Here is a 23211-nt window from a genome sequence, read left to right as displayed (position 1 = left end):
GCTCTTAAAACAGATAATGACATGATGAGAACAGATCATGGTTGATCATCATCCAGAACTGATTTTGGACAAGAATTCTCAGTGTCAGGAAATGAGTCCCAAGATACACTAAATCCTCACCCAGATACATCAGAAAGAAACCGAAGAACTCAAAGACTGGGGGAATATTTGAAAAGAAAGCAGAAAGAAAACATGTTTTCCACAAAGCAGTGAAGCCCAGACAAATAGCAAATTTCTCAACAGCAACTACAGAAACCAAAAGACAGGGCACTACTATCTTCATAGGTCTTGGAGGAAATATCTGGCAATGTAGACCATTAGACTAAGCTAAACCATCATTTGAGAATGAAGGTGACTTGAACAAACCCCCAGCATACAGTCTACTCCTGTTCAGGTTTACCTAAATTCTTACTGATTTTTTAGACAGTGGAGAAATAGGAATATAGACTTAGTATTAGATGGTGTAAGGAATTTTATGTTATTAGTGATAGTGATATTGTGGTTAAGTAAGAAATGTCCTTATTTTCATAAGACGAATACTCAAGAATTTAGGGGCGAAATGTCATGATGTGTGTAATAACTTTTAAAAAACCACAGTGAGGTATTATTTCACATAATGATATTGGCAAAAGTAAAACAAAAAATCTGAAAATACCAAGCATTGGGAAAAAGAAATATCTACCTGCTGCTGGTGGAGGTGTAAATGGGCAAATTGGAGAGTAATTTGGTATCAAGTAATTTGGAAAAGCTGAAGATGAAATTGCCTCCTACCCAGCAGTGCTACTCTTTAGATTTATATTCTAGAAAAATTCTCCTACCTGTGCGGAGGCATATTCCAAGTGGTCCCAACTCATGCTAGTTAGAAGGTTATTTATTTATTTATTTATTTATTTAGGCTCTGCCGGGTCTTAGTTGCAGCACTTGGGATCTTCACTGTGGCATGTTTTTTCAGTTGCAGCATGTGGACTCTTAGTTGCAGCATGCGGACTTCTTAGTTGTGGTATGCATGTGGGATCTAGTTCCCCGACCAGGGATAGAACCCGGGCCCCCTGCATTGGGAGTGTGGAGTCTTACCCACTGGACCACCAGGGAAGTCCCTAGTTAGAAGTTAAATGTAGGGCTTCCCTGGTGGTGCAGTGGTTAAGAATCCGCCTGCCAATGCAGGGGACACGGGTTCGAGCCCTGGTCCAGGAAGATCCCACATGCCGCGAAGCAACTAAGCCCATGCGCCACAACTACTGAGCCTGCGCTCTAGAGCCCACGAGCCACAACTACTGAGCCCGCGTGCCACAACTACTGAAGCCCGTGCGCCCTAGAGCCCGTGCTCTGCAACAAGAGAAGCCACCGCGATGAGAAGCCCGCGCACCGCAACAAAGAGTAGCCCCCGCTCACCACAACTAGAGAAAAGCCCGCGCAGCAACGAACACCCAACGCAGCCAAAAATAAATAAATAAATTAATTAATTTAAAAAAAAAAAAAAGAAGTTAAATGTATATGTCCACCATCTTCAGCATGCGTTTTTCCAACACTCTTCCCAGTCTCTTTCTCATTGTATCCTCACTGGAATCTATCAACAGAAGTTCTGTCTAGAAAAAATCTGAAGCAAACTATTAACAAAGGACACAATCTTAGCATATAACTTTGTACCAGAATACTTATAGGGCTTCCCTGGTGGCGCAGTGGTTGAGAATATGCCTGCTAATGCAGGGGACACGGGTTCGAGCCCTGGTCTGGGAAGATCCCACATGCCGCGGAGCAACTAGGCCCATGAGCCACAACTACTGAGCCTGCGCGTCTGGAGCCTGTGCTCGGCAACAAGAGAGGCCACGATAGTGAGAGGCCCGCGCACCGCGATGAAGAGTGGCCCCCGCTTGCCACAACTAGAGAAAGCCCTCGCACAGAAATGAAGACCCAACACAGCCAAAAATAAATAAATAAACAAATGTGGGGTTTAAAAAAAAAAAAGAATACTTGTATAACAGGTGGATCAGTCAGATATTACTGTCTTCTGATATGAATACTGCATCACCTGTGATGTGATCTAGCCAATAAAGTTTGATTTAAATCTAATCAAGCCTTTGGATCTAACTTGCAGTTTAAGGGAAATCTAGAGGAAAGAGAAACATGCTGAACACCACCACATGGAAGCAATCAGACCAGAAGGTGGGCTATTCCACAGGACAACCAGCCTTGTCTATTCAGCTAATCAGTGTCATGAAAAAAGGGACTGTTCAAAATTAGAAGGGGCTTAAGGGACACAATAAAGAAACTAATGCAAGGACTTCCCTGGTGGCGCAGTGGTTAAGAATCCGCCTGCCAATGCAGGGGACACGGGTTTGACCCCTGGTCCGGGAAGATCCCACATGCCGCAGAGCAACTAAGCCCGTGCGCCCCAACTAGTGAGCCTGCGCTGTAGAGCCCGTGTGCCACAACTACTGAAGCCCGTGTGCCTAGAGTCCATGTTCAGCAACAAAGAGAAGCCACGGCAATGAGAAGCCCGTGCGCAGCAACGAAGACCCAACGCAGCCAAAAATAAATAAATTTATTAAAAATAAATAAATAAAAAAATAATAAAGAGACACAGTGGGATTTCCATGGTGATCCCGTAGCTAAGACTCCGCGCCCCAATGCAGGGGGCCTGGGTTCAATCCCTGGTCAGGGAACTACATCCCACATGCTGCAACTAAGTGTTCGCATGCCACAACTAAAGACCCCACATGCCGCAACTAAAGATCCCATATGCAACAAAAATCTATGCAACAAAGATCCCACACGTGGCAATGAACACCCTGCATGCCGCAGCTAAGACCTGGCACAGCCAAATAAATAAATAAATAAACATTTTTTAAAAAAGAGAGACACACACACACACAGAAACGTTGAAAATAAATTGATGGAAAAAGACATACCAGACAAAAATTAACCAAAAGAAAAAGCATTATTAGAAATGAAGGGGAGGGGCTTCCCTGGTGCACAGTGGTTGGGAGTCCGCCTGCCAATGCGGGGGACGCGGGTTCAATCCTTGGTGCGGGAGGATCCCACATGCCGCGGAGCGGCTGAGCCCGTGCGCCACAGCTGCTGAGCCTGCGCTCTGGAGCCCGTGGGCCACAGCTACTGAGCCCACGTGCCACAACTACTGAGGCCCACGCGCCTAGAGCCCGTGCTCTGCAGCGGGAGGGGCCACCGCGATGAGAGGCCCGTGAACATGGCAACGAGGTCGCCGCAGCTGGAGGGAGCCCGCGCGCAGCGGCGAAGACCCAGCGCAGCCAATAAATAAATAAATAAATAAATAAATAAATAAATATTTTAAAAAATGAAGGGGAATCTCTACATAATCACAGATGATAAAATTCATAAGGAGGAATTAATAATTCTTAATTTGTATGCACAAAATCCTATAGTCTATAGATATAAAAAGCAAAAACTGAAGAATTATAAGGAGACATTTATAATTTCTAACGACAGTGGGAGATTTTTAACATATCTCTCAGAAATTTCTAGATCAAGCAAAGTAAGAAATATATTAGCACACCATAGATTAGCAAACTTGCATACAGTTAGAGAATTTACATTCCTGTCAAGTACACATGGGACATTTACAAAAACGGCAAAAATTCACTATGTATTAGGACACAAAATAAGTCTTAACAAATTGCAAGGTTATTATAAGACCATATGCATAGACCACAAAGCAACTAAGCTAAAAACCTATTTTTTTAAAGATACTTTTAAAGCTCCATATTTTTATAAATTTGAAATACAGACACACAATTTCTAGATGAGTCACAGGTCCAGTAAAAGATACTACAGTAAAGAGATTATATATGGACAGTAGCTGCAGTCAGAATAACCACCAGATTAAGTTTATGATCGTCCACAGTAATTTTTCTAAGATCCACCTGACTTTTGTAGAGGCCAAACTGTGAATTAAGTGGGGAGGGTTAGGAATCACGACCCCTGCTTCTTTCAGGTCTTTAATGGGAGCATCAATCTCTGCATTTCCCCCAGGGATGCAGTATTGCTTCTGGTTCACTATCTTGGCAAGGGGTGGAAGTTCCAGAGACTTCCACTTAGCCCTCCCTACCACAGTGACCCCATAATGATCCCATAGGGCAGAGGCAATGTGGGGATTAATCCAGCTGCCAAATATATCTAATCCAATTATACTTCCAGTAACCAGGGAAATAACCATAGGTCTGGATATTTCTTTTTCCCCAGTGTACAGTCATCTAGTAAATGGCTATAGGTCCCTTTGGGAAATGCTTGGAGGAAGATTAAGGTGTTTATTTGTGGCAGCAGTGCAAGGTCCTTCCTCAAGGGAACCTGGCCTTTTCAAAAGGCTCTGGGTCTGTGAACCGACTTAAGCCTCGGACTGGGTGAGAGGGCATCATTCTCCACTATGGTGACTCAAGTTAAGTTTTTGGGCTACCAGACCTACAGTTTTTCCTGTTATACAGATCAAGCAATATTCTAGTAGGCTGATTATCTATTTTGTTCCTAGGGACACCATGATCAATTATGTATCACTAAAGATCTTTGCAGACCAGAACGTTCTGATTACTGAAATACCTGTGATGCCCTTTATGGGTGATGGTTAAGTGCTTACACTTGGCCTCTGCTACAATGGAATATCATCATCTTCATTGAAATCAGGCATCTCCTACATGCATAAATGGCCTACAATGGACAGCAACCACAGAACTTTTCAAGGGTGTGGGTAATCCCCCCACTAATACAGGCATACCTCGGAAATATGGCAGGTTTGGTTCCAGACCACCTCAAAAAAGTGGATATTGCAATAGAGCAAGTCACACAAATTTTTTGTTTTTCCAGTGCATATAAAAGTTACGTTTACAGGGACTTCCCTCGTGGTCCAGTTTGACTTCACACTCCCAATGCAGAGGGCATGGGTTTTTTTTTTGTTGTTGTTTTTGAGGCAAGGAATACGACTTTATTCAGAAAGTCAGCAGACCAAGAAGACGGCAGACTACAGTCTCAAAATAACTATCTTCGAGGGCACAGGTTTGATCCCTGGTTGGGGAACTAAGAGGCTGCCGCAGGAACTAAGGGGCAGTCATAGGGCACAGGTTTGATCCCTGGTTGGGGAACTAAGGGGCTGCCGCAGGGTGTGGCCAAAAAAAAAAAAAGGAAAAAAAAGTTATGTTTACACTATACTATAGTTTTTTTTTTTTTGAAGTATATAGTTGATGTACAATATTACATGTCTTGGGTATACAACATAGTGATTCACAATTTCTTTAAAAAATATTTTATTTATTTATTTATTTACTTATTTGCCTGCTGCCGGGTCTTAGTTGTGGCAGGTGGGATCTTCGTTGTGGGATCCAGGATCTTTTTTAGCTGTGGAATGCGGGATCTAGTTCCCTGACCAGGGATGGAACCTGGGCCCCCTGCATTGGGAGCATGGAGTCTTAACTGCTGGACCACCAGGGAAGTCCCTGATTCCCAATTTTTAAAGGTTATATTCCATTTAGTTATTATAAAATATTGGCTATATTCCTTGTGTTGTACTATGTATCTTTGTAGCTTATTTATTTTATAAATAGTACTTTGTACCTCTTAATCCCCTACCCCTATCTTGACCCTACCCCCTTCCCTCTCCCCACTGGTAAAGACTAGTTTTTTCTCTGTATTTGTGAGTCTGTTTCTTTTTTTGTTACAATCACTAGTTTCTCAGATTCCACACATTTAAGTGATAGCATACAGTATTTGTCTTTACCATGTTGTAAACAAAAGTGCTGTCATCCAGGCTTTGTTATTCCATTTATAGAGCACAGGCAGAGTAGATTTAGCATAATTCTTAAGGGCCCTAGGGCTTTTGGAAGGGCAAATGAGCACTGGCTTCATCTTAAAGTCACCAGCTGCGTCAGCACCTAACAAGAGAGTCAGCCTGTCCTTTGAAGCTTTGAAGCCAGACGTTGACTTCTCCTCTCTAGCTATGAAAGTCCTAGATGGCATCTTCTTCCCATGTAAGGCTTTTTCATCTGCATTGAAAATGTGTTGTTTAGCATAGCCACTTTTATGAATTAGCTAGATCTTGTGGCTAACTTCCTGCAGCTTCTACATCAGCACTTGCTGCTTCACCTTGCACTTTTGTGTCACGGAGATAGCTTCTTTTCTTAAACCGTATGAACCAACTTCTGCTAGCTTCAAACTTTCTTCTGCAGCTTCCTCATCTCTCTCAGCCTTCATAGAATTGAAGAGAGTTAGGGCCTTGCTGTGGATTAGGCTTTGGTTTAAGGGAATGTTATAGCTGGTTTGATCTACTGAGACCACAAAAACTTTATCCACATCAGCAATAAGGTGCATCATGTCCAAAATCATTGGACTCCTAATTCTGCACCAATATGAGATACCCCTGAATCTGTGTATAGTTTAACTCTTACCTTGTGGTATACCTTTGTCTTATGGGAGCATCCAGGGTACTTGCTACTTCCTGCTCCCTGGTCTAAGATGTTTTCAATATAGTGGATCAGTATAATACTCTGGAGACTATCCAGGTGATCAAGGTCATGTTAGCCTATATTGTGACAGACAGCGAGAGGGCAAGGGAGTAGCCCTGGGAAAGACCATGACTGTACACTGGTATCTATTCTGTGTGAATGTGAACTGTTTCTGAACTTCCTTCCTGATAGAGATAGAAAAGAATACAATTACCAGATCAAAAGCCATATACCAAGAGCCAGAGGCTATGTTGGATTATCAAATAGTCCACCACCATCCACCATAAACAATCTGATTTTTATAGGAGCCACAGTAGTGAAAAAAAAAAAGGAAATATAACAACTGCATTAAGTATTTGAGGATGATATTAATCTCTGCCATTCCATGTAGGATGCAAAACTACATCTAATTGATCTTGCCTTGGTAGAGGTAGGAGAGACTGTTTTGCGGGCTTTTACTTGTCTTTTCCTACCATTATGGCTCTTACTCCATAGATCGAGGAACTACTAGGAGGGTTCTATCAGAGTCTAAATAGATCCATTCTTACTATGCTTTTGGGAATTAGGGCTATTACCAGAGGATTGTTCCACAGACCCATATGACCTACTGTGAAAAAAACTTGGGTCAGAACTCCATTTATCACCCACCTTCCCTATACCATTTAATAGGAGGGCCAAGATGTCGCTTTTTGTATCCTGATACCAGTGTCATTCCGGATTCTAAAACCCACATCTCACAAAAGATCTTGTGGTTCCTCTTTTTTCCTATGTACAGTTCCCTTAGTAAAGTACAACAGGTCCCTTTAGGATTAGAGGAACTTCTACCGTGCTGTCACAGAGTCCTTCCTCAAGATAATTCAGTCTTCTCTGGGTCTGAGAACTGGCTCTGGTCTAGCAATTGAGTGAGGGATATGATACTTCTTTTCAGTAGCAAACATCAGCCTTTGGCTCATTCACTCTTTTTTTTTTTTTTTTTTTTTGTGGTATGCGGGCCTCCCTCTGTTGTGGCCTCTCCCGTTGCGGAGCACAGGCTCCGGACGCGCAGGCTCAGCGGCCATGGCTCACGGGCCCAGGCCGCTCCGCGGCATGTGGGATCCTCCCAGACCAGGGCGCGAACCCGGTTCCCCTGCATCGGCAGGCGGACGCGCAACCACTGCGCCACCAGGGAAGCCCCGGCTCATTCACTCTTGATCTTTTTTTTCTTTTTCTGATTATACAGGTTGAGTTAATATCCTACCTAGCTTTCTATCTACCTTACACTGGGAATACCTTGGCCTATTAGCCATTGCCACAGATCTCCATCTCTTCCCTCTAGTTGCCATTCTTGCTTTGCTGCCTGTTATGGTAATTATGTCTGCCTTGTCCCTGACAAGTAAGTCAGGGCCTCTACTCTTTCAAAATCCTATCATCTCCATTGACACTAGACTCCAGTTCCATATCAGCCTCTATGATGAATCCTAGCTTTCATAGAACAGCTACTACTGATATTCTCAACAATGTCAGTGCTCATCTCTAGCAGATTTCTTATTGTTTTATTGAGGGGAGTGTCCTCTGGATTCCCAGGGAACACAGTCAACTGACGAGTTCTTTGATTTTAAGGTAAATTTATTCTAGCATGTCTACATTTTTTTTTAAAGACAATTCCTTCTATTCCTTTCTTTTAAAAAAATATTTATTTATTTATTTATTTGGCTGCATTGGGCCTTAGTTGTGGCACACGGAATCTTCATTGCAGCATGCAGGATCTTTAGTTGCGGCATGAGGTATCTTCATGTAGCACGTGGGATCTTTAGTTGCAGCACGCGGGATCTTTTAGTTGCAGCATGCAGGCTCTTAGTTGCTGCATGTGGGATCTAGTTCCCTGACCAGGGATCGAACCCAGGCCCCCTGCATTGGAAGTGCAGAGTCCTAACCACTGGACCACCAGGGAAGTACCTAGCATGTCTACATTTTAACTTTTCCCCAAGGCAGTTCCAGCACCTCCACCTCTCTCACTATGGGGTATTGTTTTCCCAAGCTTTAAGGAGCTTTCTCAGTGATGTACTAGGATCAGTTCCAGGTGTCTTTGCCAGGATATTAAATTCTATATCACAAAAGAGTGTCCTTATATTACTATGTCTTCCTTATCTGGTCTTATATTCCAGTCCCCTTGTTCCAGCACCCTCAAGATCCCCATCCCCTGGTACATTCTCCCAGTTACTACTGGTACATATTAACCGGATTCTGCAACTCTTTTGGTGAATAATTTATTTTCTCCCAAAGTAGAGTCAGTATTTCCCCAGTTGGGCCATAATAAAAGATCCAAATTATTAGCCTAGAAGTCACGGAGGAATCTGGGGGCAAATCTTGAAGAGGGCAGGTATCACTTGCAAGGCATCTGCCGCAGATGTAGGAAGTGCAGGCTAAGAAAGAGTTGTAAATGGCCTGGTTAAGCACTGAAGGAGTTTTCCCAACCCAGAGCCAATCTGGAAAGACCTAGAGAGTAATTTTCCTTTCCTTTTCTTTCTTTTGTTTTTCCCCCCATAATATTCAAGATATCCAGTTTACAACAAAAAATTATGAAGCATGCAAAGAAACAAGAAAGTATGGCCCATTCATGGGGGAAAAAAGAATATCAATAGAGATATAAATGATAAAACAAACCAAACAGAAATTCTGGAGTTGAAAAGTACAATAACTGAAATGAAAAATTCACCTGGAGGTTTCAATAGCTGATTTGAGCAGACAGAGGTAAGATCAGTGAAAATAGGCCAACTGAAAGTATCCGGTCTGAAGAGCAGGAGGAAAAAAAAAAAAAGGATTAAGAAAAATGAACAGAGCCTAAGAGATCTGTGAGACACCATCAGACATACCAACATATGCATAATGTGAGTCCCAAGAAAGAGAGGAGAGAGAGAAAGGGGCAGGAAAAATATTTGAAGAATTAATGGCTAACCCCACCCCCACACCAATTTGATAAAAGACATGAATATATACATCCAAGAAACTCAATGAACTTCCAGTAGGAAAAACTCAAAGGGATCCACATTGAGACATATAATCAAACAGCTGAAAGCCAAAAATAAAGAGAATCTTGAAAGCAGCAAGAGAGAAGTGAATCATAATGTGCAAGAGATTACCAATAAGTATTAACAATCTTTTTTTTTTCTTTGCGCTGTACGCAGGCCTCTCACCGCTGTGGCCTCTCCCGCTGCGGAGCGCAGGCTCTGAATGCGCAGGCTCAGCGGCCACGGCTCACGGGCCTAGCCGCTCCGCGGCATGTGGGATCTTCCCAGACCGGGGCACGAACCCATGTCCCCTACATCGGCAGGTGGACTCTCAACCACTGCGCCACCAGGGAAGCCCTAACAACCTATTTTTAATCAGAAACCATGGAGGCCAAAAGGCAGTGGGATAAAATAACTAAAGCGCTGGGGTGAAAAAAAATGGGGGTTCCCTGGTGGTCCAGCGGTCAGGACTCAGCGTTTCAGTGCTGTGGGCCCGGGTTCAATCCCTGGTGGGGGAGCAGTGTGGCCAAATAAATAAATAAATAAAGTGCTGGGGTGGGGGTGGAGGAAACCTGTCAACCAAGAATTCTATATCCAGCAAAACTATCCTTCAAGAATATAGAAGAGAGGGCTTCCCTGGTGGCGCAGTGGTTGGGAGTCCGCCTGCCGATGCAGGGGACACGGGTTCGTACCCCAGTCCGGGAAGATCCCACACGCTGTGGAGCGGCTGGGCCCGTGAGCCATGGCCGCTGAGCCTGCACGTCCGGAGCCTGTGCTCCGCAAAGGCAGAGGCCACAACAGTGAGAGGCCCGCGTACTGCAAAAAAAAAAAAAAAGAATATAGAAGAAATTAAGACATTCCCAGCTAAACAAAAGCTGATGGAGTTAATTGCTAGGAGACCTGCTCTATCAGAAGTGCTAAGGGAGCCCTTCAGGCTGAAATGAAAGGACATTAGACAATCTACATGCAAAATGATGATTGTGGAGCCTTACCCCACATAATACACAAAAATTAACTCAAAATGGATCAAAGACCTAAAAGTGAAAGCTAAAACTAGAAAACCCTTAGAAGCATGTATATTGGGAGTGATAAAGTATATTAAGAGGTGAAAGCATAAAAGGATATATGGCCATTCATACCTTTCCATTTACTATGAATATCCTATTTCCTGTGTGTGAGAAAATAAAGACAAATTATTAAAAATGTTGATTTGGGAAACTTTACCATGTTCCTTTCAAGAAACACATTCAATTGGAAGGAATAATGCTGGAAGGAACTAAGTTGGAGGAAGAAGAGTGTTATGGACTGAATTGTGCCCTCCTCCATTCATATGCTGAAACTCTAATGCTCAATTAGAGAGACTGTATTTGGAGATAAAGCCTTTAAAGAAGTAATTAAGGCTAAATGAGGTCCTAAGGGTGGAGCCCCAATTCAGTATGAGGGGTGTCTTTGCAAGAATAGAGACACCAGGAGTGCATGTGCACAGAGAAAGGTCACGTGAGGACCCAGTGAGAAGACAGCAGTCTGCAAGCTAAGGAGAGAGGCCTCAGGAGAAACCAAACCTGCTGGCACATTTTTTTTTTTAATAAATGTATTTATTTTGTTTATTTATTATTTTTGGCTGCATTGGGTCTTCGTTGCTGCACGGGCTTTCTCTAGTTGCGGCAAGCGGGGGCTACTCTTCGTTGTGGTGCGTGGGCTTCTCACTGTGGTGGCTTCTCTTGTTGCGGAACACGGGCTCTAGGCATGCAGGCTTCAGTAGTTGAGGCACAGGGGCTCAGTAGTTGTGGCTCGCGGGCTTAGTTGCTCTGCAGCATGTGGGATCTTCCTGAACCAGGGCTCGAACCCGTGTCCCCTGTGTTGGCAGGCGGATTCTTAACCACTGTACCACCAGGGAAGCCCCCTGCTGGCATCTTAATCTTGAACTTAGTCTCCAGAACTGTGAGAAAATAAGTATCTCTTGTTTAAGCCAACAGCCTGTGCTATTTTTGTCATGGCAGCCCTAGAAGACTAATACAAAGAGCCACTAATACTTGACAATAAATCTTTAAAGGAAAGTTTAGATCATGTAGACAGAATGGTTGCTGTTGATTACAAGAGATCATGATCATGACAAGAGCAGAAAAATCACATTCAAAAATGCAATCTCCAGCACAGTCTAGGGTTATCAGAAGCTGCATAACACAAGCAAAGGGAATGTTAACACCTGTACATTTTGAGTTTCTGGTCATGCTTTGTCAATACTTTCAGAAGATGATTCACAATCATCCACTTCTGACGACTCCATTGCCAAGGAAAGCAGACTATCCACCAGCTTCTTGGATCTGACATGGATGAACCTCAGACATTTACTGTTTCACTCATTTCTTCCGAAGCTCGTTCTTAGTTACCTTCTTCCACCCCTAGACACCAACAGTGACTACAGCCTCCATATCTCCCTTCTGATCTCCAAACCTCACTCAGGAAGCACTGCAATCTTCAGTAATCATGTTTAAAAACTTGCCTTCTTTATTTTATTATTGCTAAGTGTTATTTGCCTTCATTATGTGTCTTAAACATATTGTTTCACTGTTCATTTACATTACAGTACACATTTGTTACAGTTAGAAGGAAAACACAATTTGTACCCTACCCTATAGGGTTACTGCACAAATAAAGTCATTAGTGAGTTAATTAAGTGTTAAACAATTAGATAGTTGGTGTTTTAAAGGCTTTACCTTAAGCAGAAAAACCTCGTTGATTGTTATATATATATGTGTGTATATATATATTTTAGAGGGTTTCGAGTACTGAAAGAAATTGGTTGGGGTTTTTAGATGTGCTGGGAATATATTATTGTTTTCTACTTAAAATAATGATGCACAGACTCCCACTACCTAAAAATTCACTATCCAACGTGTTTTTAGGAATGGATTAAATCCTCTGAGGGACGCCTGAACTAGAATATGAGGTACTAGAAAGAATAAAGTCATATCATTATTATATTGTTGTGAATATTACATTTCATTAGAGGACAAATATGATCAACCACTAGTGATGCTAAAATTGATCACTCAATTTACAGTTAACGCTTTCCCTCTTCAGATTGGAAAGTAATCTGTGTGGTGTTACTTTGGTTCTATATGAATGTTTACAACAATCAATCATCTATTGGGTTTTATTTAAAATTTTATTTATTTTTGGCTGTGTTGGGTCTTCGTTGCTGTGCACAGGCTTTCTCTAGTTGTGGCGAGCAGGGGCTAGCCTTTATTGTGAGGTGTGGGCTTCTCCTTGCGGTGGCTTCTCTTGTTGTGGAGCACCAGCTCTAGGCCGCCAGCTTCAGTAGTTGTGGCTTGCAGGCTCTAGAGGGCAGGCTCAGTAGTTGTGGGACACGGGATTAGTTGCTCCATGGCATGTGGGATCTTCCCGGACCAGGGAAAGAACCCATGTTCCCTGCATTGGCAGGACGGATTCTTATCCACTGCGCCACCAGGGAAGTCCCTCAACTATTGGTTTCAACACCAGTTGATAATCCTTGCCTGAATCAATAATTTCATTGGAGTTTGTGAAACTATGTTTTCTAATTGTTTTGTTTCTTTCACATTGTTTACAAGAATTCTGGGAAGGCTTCTTCATTAACTAGGACTATTTGGTTATCCTAAAATAAATTTTTACCGGAAGAGCAAAATAACGCTTAAAATTTTCCCTTTAATTACCAATTTTCAAAGTAAATGTTTTAAAAGTTACCCCAAATGGTAACTTTTGGTAACAAAAGTAACCATTGAGACTTCTTGATTTACTCTCATTTTGAGTATCATCATAAAATAATGAATTTCACTGAATCAGTGTTAAATTCAATCATTATTCTTTTAGTTGCTAAGATTGTGACAACTTTGTTCAGTGGGGACACTTTCATATGGGCTCCTGGGTCTGTGTGTGTGTGTGGGGGGGGCGGTGGTACGCGGGCCTCTCACTGTCGTGGCCTCTCCCGTTGCGGAGCACAGGCTCCGGACGCGCAGGCTCAGCGGCCATGGCTCACGGGCCCAGCCGCTCCGCGGCATGTGGGATCCTCCCGGACCGGGGCACGAACCCGCCTCCTGTGCATCGGCAGGCGGACTCTCAACCACTGCGCCACCAGGGTAGCCCTCCTGGGTCCTTTTGACATGACATTATCTTCTAAAAAAGCTTTCTTGCTTCTTAACACGAAAAGGTATACCAGGTGCACTTTGAACAATGTCTGCTTCTAGACATGGAATCAGCAATTTCTCCAAGAAGCCATGCTTAGTTAGTGGAATTACATAATTCAAAGTACACATAAAGGAGTCTTAAAGCACACATAGTCTTGTTTCTGTCCTTAGCTCAACTTCTTTTCCCGTTTTTATTGGTTTCTTGTTTATCCCAGTAGTGCTTCTTTTTGCAAATATACTTTTCTTATTTCCTCCCTACTCTTACTGTCTCTCATACAAAACAAAGCATGTTATATATATCGTTCTGCACTTTGCTTTTTTCACTCAACAATATATGCTGGAGGACTTCCCTGGTGGCACAGCGGTTAAGAATCCGCCTGCCAATGCAGGGGACACGGGTTCGATCCCTGGTCCAGGAAGATCCCACATGCTGCGGAGCAACTAAGCCCGTGCGTCACAACTACTAAGCCTGTGATCTAGAGGCCGCGAGCCACAACTACTGAAGCTCGCACGCCTAGAGCCCGTGCTCCGCAACAAGAGAAGTCACTGCAATGAGAAGCCTGCACACTGCAACGAAGAGTAGCCTCCGCTTGCTGCAACTAGAGAAAGCCCGCATGCAGCAACGAAGACCCAAGGCAGCCAAAAATAAATAAAATAAATAAAATTCAAAAATATATATGCTGAAGATCTTTCTAAATCAATACAGAGAGCAACTGATTATTTTGTTTTCAAGATTCAAGTAGAAAGTTTTATTAACTTGGACCAGAACACAAACCAGAATGTTTAATATAAAATTTCTGATTAGGGGCTTCCCTGGTGGCGCAGTGGTTGAGAATCCGCCTGCCAATGCAGGGGACACGGGTTCGTGCCCCGGTCCGGGAAGACCCCATATGCCACGGAGCGGCTAGGCCCGCGAGCCATGGCCGCTGAGCCTGCGCGTCCGGAGCCTGTGCTCCACAACGGGAGAGGCCACAACAGTGAGAGGCCCGCACACTGCAAAAAAAAAAAAAAAAAAAAAAAAAAAAAAAAATTTCTGATTAGATGTTCCTACTGTATATAACTATTTCCAAATTTATTTCTCAATCTTTTAAAAAAGTGACTATATATAAATATGCAAATTATAATTAATACAATTCTCTAGAGCTCATATATGTGTGTATTTGGCATTTTTATTCAGTCCACAACTATCCATAAATATATCTATCCATAAATAACCAATGCCATGAAAACACAAGGGCTCCCCCTTTTTAAACTTAACTCACAATATCATTATCACAACTAAAATTTTTAACAATAACTCCTGATATCATCAGATGTCCAGTCAGTTGTCTCATAAAGGTCATAAAATTAAAAAAAAATCTTTTTAAAGAACTTTATCCAAGTAAGATCCACGCATTATGATTGGTTAACGTCCTTTAAAATCTTTTAAACTACAGATTACCTTCCATCGCTTCTTTCCCCTTACAATTTTTTTTTGGAAGAAAACTGGTTATTTATTCCCCAGAATTTCTTACAGTCTCAGTTTTGCTGATTGCATCACTGTGGTATGGTTTAACATGTTTCCCTGCCTTCTGCATCTTCTGTGAATTGGCAGTTATATCTTGAGGCTTGATCACATTCAAGTTCAGTATTTTTGGCCAGACTAATTAATAGGTGGTGGTGGTGTTTTCCATAAGAAGCACATAAAGTCTGTGTGTTTCTTTTTTGTGCTATTAGCAGCCACTGATGCTCAACGCCTAGATCCATTAGCTCATTAGTGGTTCATTTATTTTTTTATTGTGGTTAAATATACATAACAAAATTTACAATTTAAAGCATGTTTTAAACCATTTTTAAGTTTACAGTTCAGTGGCACTAAGTAATTCATGTTGTTGTGCAACCATCACCACCATACATCTGCAGAACTTTTTTCATCTTTCCACACTGAAACTCTGTACCTATTAAACAATAACTCCCCATTTCCTGCTCTCCCCAGCCCCTAGGCAACCACCATTATACTTTCTGTCTCTATGAACTTGACTGCTCTAAGTCCCTCATATAAGCAGAATCATACAGTATTTTTCCTTTTGTACCTGGATTATTTCACTTAGCATAATGTCTTCAAGGTTCACCTATGTTGGAGCATGTGTCAGAATTTCCTTCCTTTTTAAGGTTGAGTAACATTCCATTGTATATAAATACCACATTTTGTTCGTCCATACATCGGCCAGTGGACATGCTACAGACGTGGTACCGTTTCTTACAAGCCAAAAATTACAAGGCAAAACAGAGATTATATGGAAACATACATTGCAGCAAAATCATTAAAGTTGTTTTAATTGCATGTAGAGTCAAGAACAAGAAGCAAGATCTCCATTCCCACACAAATTTGCAACAGATACATATTCTGAGCTCAAACTACAGTTCCAGCAATGTTTTTCAGACCTCAGTGCAAGTGCAAAGGAAATTTCTATATTTCATTTAACTGTGCAATTGTGGCACTTCTACCTAGCCTTCAATTGGATGTGCTTGATCTACAATGTAATGATGTGATAAGAGGCAAGTATGAAGAGAATATAAATTACAGAATCCTATAAATGCCTTTCAAGTGATGAATGTGCTCAGTTAAAATCATATGCTCTTGGGACTGATACCAGTATTTGGCAGTACTATCTGTGTGAAGACATTTTCAAAGATGAAATACATAAAATTTTATTATAGATCAGCACTAACAGATGAACATTTGCAATTGATTTGTGTGTGTGTGTGTGTGGTATGCGGGCCTCCCTCTGTTGTGGCCTCTCCCGTTGCGGAGCACAGGCTCCGGACGCGCAGGCCCAGCGGCCATGGCTCACGGGCCCAGCCGCTCCGCGGCATGTGGGATCCTCCCAGACCGGGGCGCGAACCCGGTTCCCCTGCATCGGCAGGTGGACGCGCAACCACTGCGCCACCAGGGAAGCCCTGCAATTGATTTTAATGATAGGAAACACTAAGTTTGAACCCCAATTAAGCAGCAGACCTGTACTACAAAAATCTGTGCTCAATTATTATAATTTGAATTTTGTCAATAAATTCAAAGGAATCATGGAAATTTGTTTTCCTTAATTTCTATGTACCTATATAATATCCTTGATTTTGCTTCTTAGCATGCAAAGCCTAATATTTACTATCTTATCCTTTATAGAATAAGTTTGCCAACCCCTGGTCTAGAAGAACCCTGGTCAATACATGTGTCTGCCCTTGATCCACTCCCAAGTTCTATTCCTGTCTCCCACTCATTAAATGGCCTCCAATTCAACTGCTCAAGCCAAAACTCTAGAAGTCATCCCTGATTTTTTACTTTCCCACAATCTCTATATTAATCTGTTAAAACGTTCTGTCGGTCCTACCTCAAAATATAATAACAGTTTTAATCCATCTCCTTCTCTCCATAACTGCTGCATTTACTCACCTCTTGTCTGCACTAATGAAATAGTCTAATTTGTTTCCCTGCTCCCACTCTTGGCACTCCCCCTTTTTTTTTCTTCCAAGAATCTTGCCCTCTAATGATCCAATATTCGCTCTATAGCTATAGGAATCTCTTTAAAATGTGAAAAGATCATTACTCCCCTACTTTAAACTCTTTATAGTCTTCTCATTGCAGTTAGAATAAAATCTGCATTCCTCATCACAATGTGCAAGGCTCTATATAGCCCAGCCCACCTCTTCAATCACATCTGCAATGAACTGAATGTTTATGTCCCTCAAAATTATGTTAAAATCCTAATCCCCAATGTGATGTTACTAGGAGGTGGGGCTTTGGGGTGATCAGGTCAGGAAGGTGAAGACCTCATGAATGGGATTAGTGCCCTTATAAAAGAGACTCCAGAGAGCTCCCTTTCTCTTTGCACTATGTGAAGACACAGCAAGATGACTGTCTATGAGCCAGGCAGCAGGTCTTCATGACACTGAATCTTCTGGTGCTTGATCTTGGACTTCCCAGCCTCCAGAACTGTGAGAAATAAACTTCCATTGTTTATAAGCCACCTGGTCTGTGGTATTCTGTTACAGATGCCAGAATGGACTAAGACAACATCTCATTCCTCTCCAGGTCCACTGGTCTCATCAAATATACCTCCCTTTCTCTTCCGGCCTTTACATCTGCTGAACACTTTACTAGAACCACTTTCCTTGCCCTGTTTTGCATGTCTGGGTCTTTCTTTTCCTTTGGATACTAGATAAATGTGTACAGTATGCCTTCCTTTTCTGTTACTCTCCACCTTATTGCCTGTTTTATTTCCTTTCCCTTTTGATATATCTATGAAATACCTACATAACTGGTTTAAACATCTGTCTCTTAAAGTGACAACCCAGGGCCCAATCCCCTGTGATACCTTCTGCTTTTTTCATCAGTGCCTGGTACACGGCAGACATTTATTGCTGAAGGAAGGCAGGAAAGAGGGAAGAAATCTAAGTGGGTCTGGGGGTCAGGAAAACTGGGATAAAAAACTAAGGGTCATCAGTATTTAAATGCTTTAACTCAGGGGACTTCCCTGGTGGTGCAGTGGTTAAGAATCCGCCTGCCAATGCAGGGGACACGGGTTCAAGCCCTGGTGCGGGAAGATCCCACATGCCACGGAGCAACTAAGACTGTGCACCACAACTACTGAGCCTGCGCTCTAGAGCCCACAAGCCACAACTACTGAGCCTGCATGCCACAACTACTGCAGCCCGCGTGCCTAGAGCCTGTGCTCCGCAACAAAGAGAAGCCAGCACAATAAGAAGCCTGCTTACCGCAACGAAGAGTAGCCCCCGCTCGCCGCAACTAGAGAAAGCCTGTGCACAGCAACAAAGACCCAACACAGCCGTAAGTAAGTAAGTAAATAAATAAATGCATGCTTTAACTCAGAAGAGTGGATAAAAATCACCCAGGAGTGTATCAAGTTAGAAGATGGGGGAAAGGGCCCTGAAAAACTCTAGCATTTATGAGAAAGGTAATAATTAAAACAATAACATCTAATCCTTACTGAGTGCTGTATGCTTCATTTCCCTTTTAGTTGAAAATATTTTCCCTTTATGTATGTGACCCTTCCCTGAGAGAACCGATCCCTGTAAAGGTGTGGGGAACTACTGTTCTCACTCATAACAGTTGACATTTATTGAGTTTACTGAGTGCAAGGCACTGTTCTAAGCATTTTACATGTATTAATTCTCACAACCCTATGAACATAATAAATGCTAATGAGAAACTACAAAGACAGAGAGTGAAGATATAGGACAGAAAGGATAATTAAAAGAGCAAAGGCTCTGGGAAGGGGTCTAGCCTTGGACAGTAGAAGGGACATCTCTTCCACTATAAGGAGGAAAGGACAGAAGCAGAGAGGTGCACGTTTGTTTAAACCAAAATCTTTCATAATGGAACTCAATTTCCCTATAATCCTAATAAATTGGAAAGAAAACCCCAACTTCTAACATGGTGTCTTAATTGGCTTCACAGAAGTAGTAAAGTGCTATGGGGATTAAGGAGAGGGAGGAAGCAATTCTGCCCTAAGTTTGGACACCTATTAAGGGCCAGGTATACCTGAGGCTTTACGGATCCCAAGATGGACAACATATGGAGATTGTATGGGTGGGCCTCTGTTCTTGAGGGCTGGCCAGCACCCATTCCCTACTCTTCTGTCCCAGAACTTCAATTTCCCTTGAGGATTCCAGGATTTGTCGTCACCTCAATGGAACATATGATCAAGGTGCTCTGGTCAGAGGATGGCCCTGAGGCCCAGAGTTCTCTCCTGGGAAATTTTATCTTGAGATGAGTGACAGCAGAAATAAGATTGACTGGGTCATCATCCCAAAACATATGACCGGAAAAATTCCCCAGTTCTGTTCCCTGAACCCCTGGAGCTGACCCAGCTCTTGTCCTTCCAAAGGCTGGTCTTTTAGCCCTTCCTTCCATTCCAGGAGCCACCCCACATCCTTCAGATTCCTGTGTTGATGAGGTTAGTCAGAGCCAGTTTCCACTGCTTGCAACCCAAGGATCCTGGCCAACAGATATAGTCAGCTACAGAACATGTGCCAAAAGAATGACAGGTGGGTGGGATGGTAGTAGATCCAAGGTTGGCAGCCTCCATCCCTGACCCCTTATCCAATGTGGTCACAGTCCTTCCAGTGGGGATGGTATCATGGCAAGGCTCTTTAGAAAGGCTGACAGATCCCAGCTACAACTCACCTTCTCAGCCATAAAGTCATATTTTTTAGCCCCTTTAGGTTCCATACCTATTAACTTTTGAGGAACGTGCTTTGGCAAAGGCTGTCACTCCTGGCTCTATAGTTGTGACTTCAACTCATGTACACCACTTCCACATCAATTCAGCCACCCACACCCACTGCCACACTCTGGCAATGGAGTTCTTTGTGAAACCTCTGGTGACCCATCATAGGTCTTTACTCAGCTTCCTTTGTGCCACTACAGTAGCTTGTACTGTCTCCCATCATGGACTTACCATACCACATTGTCATTATGTCTAGCTTTGGTAGTAGCTGTGAACTCTCTGAGGGTAGAGTATAAGTCAGGGTCTAGTACAGTGCTTTGCAATAAATGTAGAACAAACCAAACAATAAACATAATACATGAAGTCAGGGAATATTATAGGTAAAGATCATGTGAACAACCCCTTAAAAAAAAGAAGACAGAGAACCAGTTAGGAGGTACATACCACCCCACCAAAAAAAAATTTAAAAATAAAAAAATAAACAAAACAGTTCGGACTCTGAAAAATAAGGCAACTTACCAGAAGTTATTCGGGGGCAGGTCAGGGCTGAGAATCTGGCCCACTGACATCCAGGACAGTGTTCTCTGCAGCAGTGTGAGACTATCCGATTCTTCCCCCATCAACATAACCCAGCCGCATAAGGAATATGTCCAAGTCTTTGCAACTCTGTTCTCACATCGTCTCTCCCATATAAATGACTCAATTCAGTCCACTGTCAGCTTAGCTTTCACGGCAAAGTTTATTTGAAGAAATTAAGAAACTTATGACAATTTCCCCATTCCAACATCTATCCTTCTATGTGTCGACCAAGGGGCTGTCAAGTGTGGGTAGGGATGGAAAGGGAGGGGGTGTGGTCCCACTGTGCAGTTATTTCTCTAGTTTTCAGCATGTGCCGTCTCAGCCCTGAGTCGCTCTGACCACAGCCACTTCTTCAGAGCGGTGGTGCTACCCTGAGAGTATCTTAGGTCAGTGGCCATCTCCTGAATTCACTGGTCACATTCCAGTCAGTGTGATCAATATGGATGATCAGTGGTGGTCAAAGGTAGACAAGAGGGACTTCCCGGGCAGTCCAGTGGTTAAGACTCCGCACTTCCACTGCAAGGGGCATAGGTTAGACCCCTGGTCCGGGAACTAAGATCCTCTATTAAAGAGGGGTCTAAGTGACACATGGAATGCTCAATCTGTTAAAGTGCTCAACTACAACATACAAAAAAAAAAAGGTGTTGCAAAATTACCTACTAGTGAGAAAGCAATTTATAATCTGAAGGGTTTCTGGAAAATTTTAACAAAAGTATATAAGAAGACCTCTACTCACATAATTTCAGCAATGATGAGGGAGAGTAAAGCTCAGAGTTTAGTCTCCGGATTACTAGAACTCTGAATCAAACATATCTCTAGATGGAGACCAGCTCCCTTAACTACTCACAGAGACTGAATGAAATATTTATCATAATTTTTCTTGCTAACTCCTCTCTCATCAAATAAACTTCTAATCTGAATTCCAGTTTCCTGTATGAAAAGAATATCTATTATGCGCAACTGATCGATTTACGTATGGCCTGTAAACCACTTTCCTGTAGGGTAGTTAGCTAAAACCTGAAGTGAGATGAGAAATCAGAGTTTCCAAATCGGTCAGGTTGAAGCCCACACCCAAAAACAAGAGGTCCATAATATAGCTATCCTCTTGGCATAATTAACAAGATACAGGATTGGGGTGCCATGGTAGTGAGGGGTAAGTATCCAACAGCAGCAGTGGCTCCCCTGTCCTGTAAGTTAGTGTATGGCCTCAGTAGTCACTTGTAAGTCCAGTGAGCAGTGGCCCAGCCCTGGCCCTTGCACACATCCCGGTGGCGAAGGAAACAGGCATGGACTCGGAACCGGCGGCCACAGTGAGGACAGGCATGCAGGGCTCCAGCGTGGGTCTTCATATGCTCTGTTAGATGGTGCTTCAGCTTGAAGCGCTTGTTGCAGATGCCACAGCCAAAGGGCCGAAGGCTGAAGGTCAGCATGATGTGCCGGTCACGCTTTGGCTTCACTGCAAACCGCTTCCCACACAAACAACCAAAGCGTTTTCCATCTGCAGGAGGTGCCCCGCCTAGCTTCACAGGCCCATGCACAGCTTGCCCTGCTCCCCCAGGTCCCCCACCCCCTGACAAGATTTCATTCCCATGAAGATCCACTGGTTTCCAGGATGGACCACCTCCTCCAGATGTTGGCCCTGCTCCTGAGGGCAATAAGAACCCTAGCTCTCCATTCTCTTCAGTGTCCCCTCCTGGAAACACTTTGGTTTCCTCCTTTGTTCCTCCAGACTGAGTTCCGCCTCCTGATATCTCCTCCTTGGGCTCAAAGGGTTCCTGCTTAATGTAGAAGGTTTTGGGAGGCGGTACAGTATGAGGAGCAGGAGGCTCAGGTGGAGCACTCTCACCCTCTGGAAGCCTGCAAGGAGTAGTGGATGTGGGCAGGGCCTGGGATGGAGGGCGGGGAAAACCCCCTGACCCTCTCTGAGGCTGAGGAGTCTGAGAGGGTGCTGTTGACCCTTGGTCCTCCTCATCTTCTTCCTCCTCCTCCTCCTCCTCCTCCTCCTCCTCTTCTTCAACTTGAAGCTGTAACATATCTCCCAATTCACTCCCCTCCCCTCCAACGGGGCTCTGGGTAGAAGCGGAGAACTGCGCCACAGTCTGGAAAGGGGAAGAGCGGATGCACCAGCCTCCTGGGGAGGATGTGGTGGAAAGAAGTGTGTGGAAAGGGGTCGCTCCCCGAGTTGAAATCCCACCACCTGAGTTTTCTAGTTCTCTAAGGATCTCTGAGCACTGATCTACCACTTGCCACATCTGGAGACCACTGGCCACAAGGAGGTGGGCAGGGAGAGCATCCAGTGGCAGACGGAGGTGCCCGGAATAAATGAGCTGGAGCAGCCCCTCGAAGGCGTCGGCTTCGATGACGCTGGGCAGGGTGAGACGTGGTGCATCCCCCAGAAGAAGTTTGTCGTGGAAGTAAGGAGAGGCGGCAGCCAATACCGCTTTGTGGGCCCTAAGTTCGCGGCCCTGCACCAGGAGGGACACGTCACAGAACTTTCCCTCCAGCCTGTGGCGGTTCAGGGCCTCCAGGAGTAACGAGCTATGCTGAGGGAACTCGATCTGGATCGTCCGTGGGGCTGGGTTGCAGGCCGGGGAAGGGGCTACGGGAGGCAAAGGCGTCGAGGTATCCATGGCCTCCTGGGTAAGAGAGAAACCCCAGAGGGGTCGAGTACAGGAGGTGAGGGGCGGGGTAGAGCCCGCGCGGGAAGAGGGCTGTGAAGGAAAGGGACGGGGTCACAGAAGCTCTGGATAAGGGGAACCGTGTCTCCTCAAACGCCCGCCTCCCCTGC

General features: G+C 43.7%; 1 protein-coding gene and 1 non-coding gene across 5 annotated transcripts in view; both read right to left on the bottom strand.

Moving 5' to 3' along the window:
• The window catches only part of ZBTB9 (zinc finger and BTB domain containing 9), a 46344-nt gene that overhangs the window by 22794 nt on the left and 339 nt on the right, over positions 1–23211 (bottom strand). For 2 of the 4 annotated variants that reach the window (XM_028478642.2, XM_055079444.1), the window contains exon 2: positions 20364–23134. In XM_028478642.2, coding sequence (XP_028334443.1) covers positions 21638–23053 — 1416 coding nt within the window. In that variant the 5' untranslated portion in view covers positions 23054–23134 and the 3' untranslated portion in view covers positions 20364–21637. Of the gene's footprint in view, positions 1–11078; positions 11391–20363; positions 23135–23211 lie in introns of those variants that run through there. The other 2 variants (XM_055079445.1, XM_007128846.4) reach the window with 2 other exon arrangements.
• On the bottom strand, positions 8322–8394 carry TRNAG-UCC (transfer RNA glycine (anticodon UCC)). The gene has a single exon. It is a non-coding gene; the product is annotated as a tRNA-Gly (tRNA).

Source organism: Physeter macrocephalus, chromosome 18 (assembly GCF_002837175.3).
Source record: "Physeter macrocephalus isolate SW-GA chromosome 18, ASM283717v5, whole genome shotgun sequence".
NCBI classification, from domain to species: domain Eukaryota; kingdom Metazoa; phylum Chordata; class Mammalia; order Artiodactyla; family Physeteridae; genus Physeter; species Physeter macrocephalus.
This window is presented reverse-complemented; position numbering and strand designations above follow the sequence as displayed.